This window comes from Pongo abelii, chromosome 1 (assembly GCF_028885655.2).
Source record: "Pongo abelii isolate AG06213 chromosome 1, NHGRI_mPonAbe1-v2.0_pri, whole genome shotgun sequence".
Classification (NCBI taxonomy): Eukaryota; Metazoa; Chordata; class Mammalia; order Primates; family Hominidae; genus Pongo; species Pongo abelii.
Genome location: NC_071985.2, coordinates 43,749,392 through 43,758,648, shown reverse-complemented (window position 1 = coordinate 43,758,648; position 9,257 = coordinate 43,749,392). Strand labels below are relative to the sequence as shown.

At 44.5% G+C, this 9,257-nt stretch overlaps 1 protein-coding gene across 12 annotated transcripts; it reads right to left on the bottom strand.

Annotated features, from left to right (window-relative positions):
- Positions 1–409: 409 nt before the first annotated feature.
- On the bottom strand, positions 410–7,900 carry RAB29 (RAB29, member RAS oncogene family). 12 transcript variants are annotated; one of them, XM_024237303.3, is made up of 6 exons: positions 7,786–7,900; positions 7,246–7,498; positions 4,912–4,983; positions 3,870–4,051; positions 3,137–3,258; positions 410–2,857 (listed from the first exon to the last, which is right to left on the bottom strand). In XM_024237303.3, the coding sequence occupies exons 2-6, from the start codon at positions 7,367–7,369 to the stop codon at positions 2,746–2,748; spliced, it is 612 nt and encodes a 203-aa protein (XP_024093071.1). In that variant the 5' UTR covers positions 7,370–7,498; positions 7,786–7,900; the 3' UTR covers positions 410–2,745.
- Between the last annotated feature and the right edge of the window lie 1,357 nt (positions 7,901–9,257).

Sequence of the window (9,257 nt, the reverse complement as noted above, 5' to 3'; positions counted from 1 at the left end):
AACAGGTAAACAATAATATTTATCTTCATTTTAAAATAAGGTATTTAACCACATTTCTCACTTGTAAGTGGGAGGTAAACATTGGACACATACATAAAGATGGGAACAACAGACACTGGGGACTCCCAAAAGTGGGGAGAGAGGGAGTAAGGGTTGAAAAACTGCCTACTGGGTGCTATGTTCACTACTTGGGAGACACGCTAAGCAGAAACCCAAGTTTTAGCATCACAAAATATATCCATGTAACAAACTTGCACACGTACCCCTTGAATCGAAAATTTAGAAAAAGGTATTTAAAAAATAAAAAGCTATTTAAAAAATAAAGTCTCCATTTCCGCAATTCTCTTGAGCTATCAGTATAAAACAGCACTTTGACAAACTCACATTAAAGGCCAATAACTAACATGAATACAAGACTTAGTTCTCATTTATTTGTGATTTTGCAGGTGTTCAAACCAATGAATGAAAATCAATTATCTCTTCATATCAATGAAATTTGCTATTCCACTATTATCTTCAGAATCACAGTGATCAAACCCTACCTGAAAGTGGTAATACAAAAGAGAACTATTAATACAAGGTTTCAGAAGACTGTGCAAGTTAAAATAATTGGCATTAAAAAAACACACAACAAACCACCGAAGGTTTGGCCCCTTTTCTCTCTCTGATATGTGGCCTCTGATCTCTTAGGGCAGTGGTTTTCAACGTCTGTGCAGCAGAATCACCTGAAAAGCTAACAGAGCATATAGAAACCGAGGATTTGTATTTGTATTTAAATGTAAATACAAAAGGTCTGGGTCTCTGTATCTTTACAAAGTTCTCCAGCAATGGTTTCCAAACCAGGCTGATCACAATCACCAGGGAAGCTTTGAAAACAACAACACATTCCTAGGCTTCATCCCTAGAAATTCTGATTCAGTAGGTTTGAGGTCGGGACCCAAAAATCTTTTTCTTTTTGAGATGGAGTTTCACTCTTGTTGCCCAGGCTGGAGTACAATGGTGCCATCTCAGCTCACTGCAACCTCTAACTCCCGGGTTCAAGTGATTCTCCTGCCTCAGCCTCCCAAGTAGCTGGGATTACAGGTACCCACTACCACGCCCAGCTTATTTTTCGTATTTTTAGTACAGATGGGGTTTCAGTATGTTGGCCAGGTTGATCTTGAACTCCTGACCTCAGGCGATCCACCTGCCTCAGCCTCCCAAAGTGCTGGGATTACAGGTGTGAGCCACCGCGCCTGGCTCAGGACCCAAAAATCTTAAAACATTTTTAAAAATTTTAGCAAACTTCCCAGGTATTCCTGACCAGCCAGATTTGGGAACCACTGACTTAGGACACTTATTTAAGGTCTATCAAAGAACTTCAGGCCTCTGAGTTTAGTAAGAATATCGCTAACTTTGGGTAGGTTATAAATCACCATCCTAGAGATAATTTAACAAATGGTCTAGTAGTGATTTGATACTAAAAAGCCCTGCCCAATTTAGTACTTAAATTACCTAATGATTTTCTGTCTATCTACTTTCCTCCCCCAGGCTAGGGCCTGCACGTAATATGTTTCCTATGACTAAGTGCCTACATGCTCACAAAGTTGCCCCAGTGGAGGTTGTTAACTTCTCTCTTTTCTTCTTCCATTCAGATTCCCAAAGCTGTGAGGAGCAGACCTATTTTGAAGCATCACAGCCAACTGATGTCACTTGCAGTATTATGCATTAAGACATCAACCCAGAAACCTGCAAATGGGAGACACTAGGCAATCCTATCATGAGGATTAAGCTCTTTGTGGAAGAAAATGCTTTCATTGCATGAGATAGGTAGTTTAAAAATGACTATTCTTTTTTCTTTTTTTTTGAGATGGAGTCTTGCTCTGTCACCCAGGCTGAAGTTCAGTGGCAACCTCTGAACTTCACTGCAACCTCTGCCTCCCAGTCTCAAGCGATTCTCCCACCTCAGTCTCCAGAGTAGCTGGGATTACAGACATGTGCCATCACGCCCGGCTAATTTTTGTGCTTTTAGTAGAGACGGGGTTTTGCCATGCTGGCCAGGTTGGTCTTGAATTCCTGGCCTCATGTGATCCGCCCGGCTTGGCCTCCCCAAGTGCTGGGATTACAGGCATGAGCCACCATGCCCGGCCAAAAAACTTGACTACTCTTGATGCCAAGACAAGAGAAACTTAATTATGACTTTAGAAGTTTCAAAAATACAGTGACTTCTGGGTCACTTCTAGTAGCCAAAAATCCATAGATGCCCAGACCTCCTCCTTCTGCATTCCAGAATCAGATGTTTACATTCCAAGACAGAAAGAATCTGAAACAATGGCCTACAAGAAATTTGGGAAATGACATTTGATCTCATTTTCCTCTCAATTGGAAGTCATGATATCAATGACTATCAAATGGAAAAATAAGCTCAGAAGTAGGTGAGAATTATGATCTCTAAAATGCAGGTGCTGATTTCTAATCCTTCTCACAAAATTCCGGATCACAAATTGAGGGTTGATGAGATGATCTTACACCGAAGGCACTACTAACTGGCACTAACTTGAGCCGGCAACATGTCAAAGGCTAATCCAGGAGATGCAGAAATGCACATGGGTTCCAGGTGTCTTTTCTAAGTGACAATGGGCCTCCTTACTGGACAGTAGTCAGGAGATAATTCAAATGTACTTAATAAAATTGTCAGGTGGGCAACCAAAGGAAAGAGACTTAAAAGACCTCCCAGAACTGGGATGGAAAATAAGCTAAACACTATTAGCAGCAGGACCAGCTGGAGGACTTGGTTTGTAGATTGATGTAGTCCCCTTGGGTGGACAAAGACATGATATCTTCTGTGGAATTTCTCATCATCTTTTCAATGAGGACTCTAAAAGACAAAAAATAAGCCTGAGAAGCTTATTTTGGAGGAAAAGCAGAAATGGCAGATGTAGTCTGACTTATCATCGGAGAGTATCTGGTAAAGCCAGAAGGTTTAAATGTCCCTTTGTCCCCAGTTATCTCAGGAAAGATAGTATCCCTGACCTTTAGGGGCTGGCATTCCAATGGCTCAGTCTGTCATTGTTGGCTCAGAAATAAGAAAAGAGGGTCCACAGGGCCACAGTGGAAGATGGATACATCTGCATGCCTATCAGCATGAGCTACTTACCTCATAGCCTCATTAATATTTTTGTTCTCCTTGACTGATGTTTCTGTCCAACCTGTGAAACCATTCTCTTTACTGAACCGGTCAATCTGGTCCCGACTCACTGCCCAAGGGGACAGATCACACTGGCAAAGAGAAAAAATAAAAGGCAGTATCATAAACTTCCTGCAAATAAGAATATGGCTCAGATAGTGTGGATTTTAAACATTTTTCCACCAATGGATAAGAACACCAGCATCAGAAATCTACAATCAACATTCTTCCCAAAAAAAGACTCACCCTCGGCTGGGCGCGGTGGCTCGCGCCTGTAATCCCAGCACTTTGGGAGGCCGAGGCAGGCGGATCATGAGGTCGAGAGAGCGAGACCATCCTGGCTAACACAATGAAACCCAATCTCCACTAAAAATACAAAAAAATTAGCCGGGTTTGGTGGCGGGCACCTGTAGTCCCAGCTACTTGGGAAGAGGCTGAGGCAGGAGAATGGCGTGAACCCGGGAGGCAGAGCTGGCAGAGAGCCGAGATCGCGCCACTGCACTCCAGCCTGGGCAACAGAGCGAGACTCCGTCTCAAAAAAAAAAAAAAAAGAAAGTCTCACCCTCAACATCCTTTGAAAGGAGGTAGAGATGATTTTGCCAACTTAAGAAGGGGAAATGGATGCCCAGAATCAGAGAGCATTTTACTTCCTTTCTAACCACAGATAGAGGCTCGGGACCATTTTCTGAGATTGGCCACATACCTTGTTGGCCAAGAGCAGGCAGGGCACCGGCTCTCCATTGGGTAGTGTGAGCTTGCTGTCTAGGTCCTGTTTCCACCTCTGGCTGTTGCTGAAGGTAGTGGCATTGGTAACGTCAAACATAATAACACAGGCAGAGGCGTCCCGATAATACAGTCGTGTCATAGAGGTGAAGCGCTCCTGCCCTGGGGAGAAAGGGAAGAGTTCTCAAGAAGGTGACCCAAGAGCCAGCCTCTGCATCCTCTCTAACACCTCAGACTCTCCTTGTAGAAGAGGGCAGTAAGCATATGTGTCAGAGGGAGCCACTCACTTTCCCCCTCTGACTCTTGGTTTTCTATCCCATAAAGGGATAATGAAGCCCAATTATTTCCAAGGTAGACTCCACACCCAGATTGCTCCAGTCCAAATCCCTGCTCTGCTGCATACTATTTGACTTTGGGCAAATCAAGCTCTCAGTGCTTCAGATTTCTCATTTGTAAAGTGAAGATAAAAGCAGTAGCTTTTTTTTTTTGAAACAGAGTTTCCTGCACTCCTGTTGCCCAGGCTGGAGTGCAATGGTGCCATCTAGGCTCACTGCAACCTCGGCCTCCCAGGTTCAAGCAATTCTCCAAAAGCAGTAGCTTTTATGATAGGGTTGGTGTGAGGATTAATGAGGCAGTGAATTTAAAATACTTAGAAGAATGCTTGGCACATAGTAAGGATTCACTATTTTTACTGTATCTATTTTCTGGGGATCTTGTTTTTCACCAAGGTCGGCCTTAAACCTAGAAAAAGCACCCTCCCCTGCTGTGGGAGTGTCCACCTATAGTCTGGACAATCCACCACCTTGCCAGCCCCTCCATCCACATAGAGACTGCTCCAGATCTATTCAGGGCAAAACATCTACAAAAGCTCTGCACCTATTCAGCTCATGTGTCCTCAGAGCAGCTCAGTCATTCCAGCTTCAGAAAAACAATTTCTGGCTTTGCTGCCCCATTTTTTTCTCAGAGGTTTCTAGTTAAATCAAAATTTCTTTCCTTGTTCCTATCTAGCCCTCCCACTTTACCTGCAATATCCCACAGCTGAAGCCGCACTATCTCGTAGTCAGACCACTGGAGAACCTTCAGAGCAAAATCCACTGAAAATATATGTACATTATACTTTAATAAAATTTCACTGTAAAACATTAATAGGGATAAACTCAAATCAAATAGGTAGTGAAACCCTATGGACACACAACTCCAATCCCATATGTTTATCTTTAAGCCCTCAATTCACTGAGATGAGTCCACACACATGTATTTAGTGTGAGATGGATGATTCATACTCACTCTCCAAGGGGTTTCCAGCTTTTACTCTACTGTCAAGCTCATTTATTTGCTACTGTTTGTCTCCAAGACTGGGGGTGGGAGTAACTATGAAAACAACTCTCATTCTCAGGTTAAACAGTTTCTGGGAGATTTAGGGGGTTTTCTCAGGGAAGGGGTGATGGGGGAGAAGGGGGAAATGAGACAAATGTGGTTGCTTTTGTATCTTCCACATTCAATTTCACTGTTGGTTTCTAATCAAATTGTATTATGAAAAGAACACACCCTGGGGAACTCTACATCCACCAAAAGGTTGCAGGTATTATCTTGGGCAAGAATGGAATAAATGGAAAAGGTCCCAGAGGAGTCCCAAGAAGAAGACACTGCGTGGATGTTGCTGAAAAGTCCCGCTGGAATCTACCACCAAGTCTGCAGGTGCTGAGACTCCTTAAGGCTGAGTAAGTATTCCATGGGGAAAAGCTTTTGTTTAAGGAGAGAAACAGAGTAATTTCTGAGGTTTGGAAATATTATCTTTCATGTCTGTGACAGGAATCAAAGCTAAGGGAAATTTAAACTAAACACTGAAAAAAAAATTAGCCAATTATATTCTTTGCTAAAGGAAAACTACAGCAATTGTTATAATTAACTATTAATAGCAGGCCACTTTTAACCCAAATCCGTGAAATAGGGACCCTTATATTATTTAGGAGTGGGAGGGCAGAGCGGTCAGGATAGAGTGTCTGAAACTTTGAACCTTTCATTTTGCCAGACTTAAATTTTTTGTTCCTTTGTTTTTGAAACAGGGTCTCACTCTGTTGCCCAGGCTACAGTGCAGTGAGTGGTGCGAACGGGGCTCACTTAAGCCTCGACCTCCCAAGTTCAAGCAATCCTCTCGTCTCAGTTTCCCAAGTAGCTGGGACCACGGCTACTTTTTTCTTTAATTTTTGTAGAGGTTGGGGGGGGGGGGTCTTGCCATGTTTCCATGGCTGGTCTCGAACTCCTGGGCTCAAACAATCCTCCTACCTCAGCCTCCTAAAGTGCTGGGATTGCAAGTATGAACCACCGTACTGGGCCCTACTGGGGGTTCTTAAGGAGAATGTTTTAATTGCAATATAAATGTTTGTTAATTTATTTTTAAACTTCCATATGAACAGGAGCACACATTTTCAATTTTTCCATTGGTACGAGTTTCCCGCCTTAAAACAAGTTCTTTTAACAGAGAGAAATAAAATTTTAAGTTACTCTCCCGCATCACCAGCTCTTCCTAGCTAAATACCTTTTAATTAACAATAAGGCATTTTTGCCTGTGAAAAAACAGTTGAGTCCAAAGGCCACACCCGGGAAAGAAATGAATGAACTCGGTGTCCCCTTCCTCCCTACCTTCTCCAGTTTGAGGAAAAAAGTGGTGGGAAGATAGGTCAGAGAAGTGGTATATTTCATATTCTTGGAAGAATTCCTTGGTTACCTTTATTTAAGCAATCAACGGACAAAAACACAGCTCATCAGCCCTCATGGGCATCTGACTGCGTAGCCAAGGGGCTCGTTCGGGGATTTTGTGTCTTCCATCCCACCCACAGCCCCACAACAAAGCTAGAGTCCTTCAGACCAGTTCCGCTTCCTGCGTTCTCCCCCTGAAGCCAGGTTAAACACCTTGCGGTTCCTTCCTCAACAGAGGGGCTGGACTACAGCTCCAGCCAGTACCTAACCAGGAGGCCCCACAGAGGATCTCAGCTGCTTCTGCTGATTGGAGAGATTTGCCGGACAGCTGAAAGGCTGGAGACTTAAGTTCACAGTACGCCTGCAATAAACAGCAATTGCTCATCCTCATCCTCCCTTCCCTATTTCTCATCTTCACGTCTTTGCTCTTACCTTTCTCCTGGCAGTGGGCTCAGTTTGGGAAAATCTAACTGGGGAAACTCAAGAGAGGCGTGTAAACCAAACACCCGGCAATTACACCATCTAGGTTCCCAGACAGTACTTCCTGACCCGAAGAAGGACCCAGCAACCGACAGCAAATCCCCACCCCACTTGGGTCCCCAGCTCGAGTCCGCTGTCGGGGCCTCCTCCTCCCCCTCCCCCCAGAGACGTCTCACCTCCCACCGTGGACTTGTAGTGTTTGCTGAAGCTGTCCTGGGAATATCGCTGCACCAGCGACGTCTTGCCCACTGCGGCGTCCCCCACCACCAGCACTTTGAACAGGTGGTCGCGGCTGCCCATGGCTAGCGGGGTGTGCGTTTTAGGGAGGCGGGAATTGGGGGGGGGGGGCGGTGTCGCTTGTTTTAACCCCTTTGGCTCCGGACCCTCTTCAAACTGAAGTGAGGCATTCCCACCCACCGCCTGTCTGGGCTGCTCTGACGAGAAAGCAAAAAAGGAAACTTTGCACTCAACCTATACGCGCTTCCTCCCTGGGCGGCCGCAACCTGGGTGGGGCGCAGGGCGCGAGCTCCGAGCCCCCGGCTGTTCGCACCTTCCCCACCCCCTCCTGGCCTGACTGCCGAGAAACGGGACCAGGCGCCGCGGAACCTCACCCACCGGGACTTCCCCGGAGCGGCTCCAAGTCAGTGACTGAATCCCAGCCAGCTCATTACACCACTGGGGCCAGATGATGAGGACCCTCCCCTTGCAGCACAAACCAAATTGTGAGGAAGGAGCAGCCTGCACCTCGATTCCCTAGAAGCCGTCCCGCGCCTCTCTTTCCCCTTCCTCCGCAAGCGTCACGTGCAGGGTTGCCTGGAGCACTACATTTCCCAGCTTTCCTCGCGGTAAAGAGAACCAGCCGAGTGCGGAGGCTCACCCGCGAAGTCTCCTGGGAAATGTAGTGTATTCGTTTTTTTGTTTGAAGCAAACCTACACCAAGTTTCAAGGCTTCAAACTCCTTCGACAGTTCGGAATCTTATTTTGAAACAATTCTAGGTCAGTAAAGATCCCTTAAGAGGAGATTTGTGCAACGTGATCTCACTGGCCTGAATCCATCCCCGGATAGTTTTCTCCTGTCTTTAAAGGTTTAACGGAGTTAAGATTGAAACTTATTTCATTAGTAAAAGCCCAAGCCTCATCCATCATGCTCCAAGTGAAGTCCATTTCCTATTCCTTCAAATAGATAGACAAGCCCAGGACTTTGTGAAATGATTCATATTTTCTGTATGAACTTGCCCAATACCAGGCAAGTTCAGGAAAACTTGACCCAAGAGACCATTCTTTGGAAAAAACCTATGCCAAATTTACAGCATTTAATATCCAGCAATAACAATAAAGACAGACAGAAAACAAGAGACAGTTCTCCATTCATACTTCTACAATGCCTATTCTAACCATACTACTCATGTATCACTTGAGCTAGAAGCTAATTGAAATACACTGGGAATCCTTCTCTATTTGTTGTGGCTGTTGTTAATAGATAATCATAAAACTAGTGTTTGGCAAATAATTTTAATTTCTCAGCCTGTAACTTTACTGACCTACCTGTCATTTAGATAGAAGTTGGCAGGACATGAGCTCAATGGCAAGCAAAGAGAGCTCCATTTTCTATACTTTTTCTAGGAATAGAGAAAGAGAACAAATGGGGCCATGGGAAAACAGCCCAGGACCAGACACTATGAAATCTAGGTCTCTTGATAGAGAGGCTATCACTTATGTTTTGTGGCAAAAGAACATCAGCATGGTTTACAATATATTTTGCCTAGAATGTTTGTTACCCAGGTACAGGAGGTTAGGCCAAGCTACTCATCTTTAAGGATCCAGTTTTCTCTGTTCCTATTCGTTTTGACATAGTTGACCACTTCTTGACATTTGTTTCCCTTATGCCTTCTATGACACTGTTCTTTCTTTGTCATCCCCCTACTTCTCCGATGATTATCTTTTTCTTTCAGGTTTCTCTCCATCCCATTTCCTGCTAAGTATTTGCTAAGGCTCGATTCTTGGTCTCTGAGTCAATCATTCTATAAACTCTTTAGTGAATTGTCCTTGGTGTCAAAGATCTATCTTCACTTTATTTGTTCTTTATCTCTGATCAGTGATATTCTGCCAAGACCAGCTCTGTCGTGGAGATCCTAACCCAGTGGTGCTAGAGGAATTAAAGACACACACACAGAAATATAGAGGTGTG

Excerpts from the sequence above, each read along its gene's own strand:
- RAB29 (XM_024237303.3), bottom strand. The coding sequence starts at position 7,369 with ATGGGCAGCCGCGACCACCTGTTCAAAGTGCTGGTGGTGGGGGACGCC. Across the intron at positions 4,984-7,245 it reads CTACAAGTCCACGGTGGGAG|TGGATTTTGCTCTGAAGGTT; the intron begins GTGAGACGTCTC and ends ATATATTTTCAG. Across the intron at positions 3,259-3,869 it reads GCCTGCTCTTGGCCAACAAG|TGTGATCTGTCCCCTTGGGC; the intron begins GTATGTGGCCAA and ends TCTCTTTGCCAG.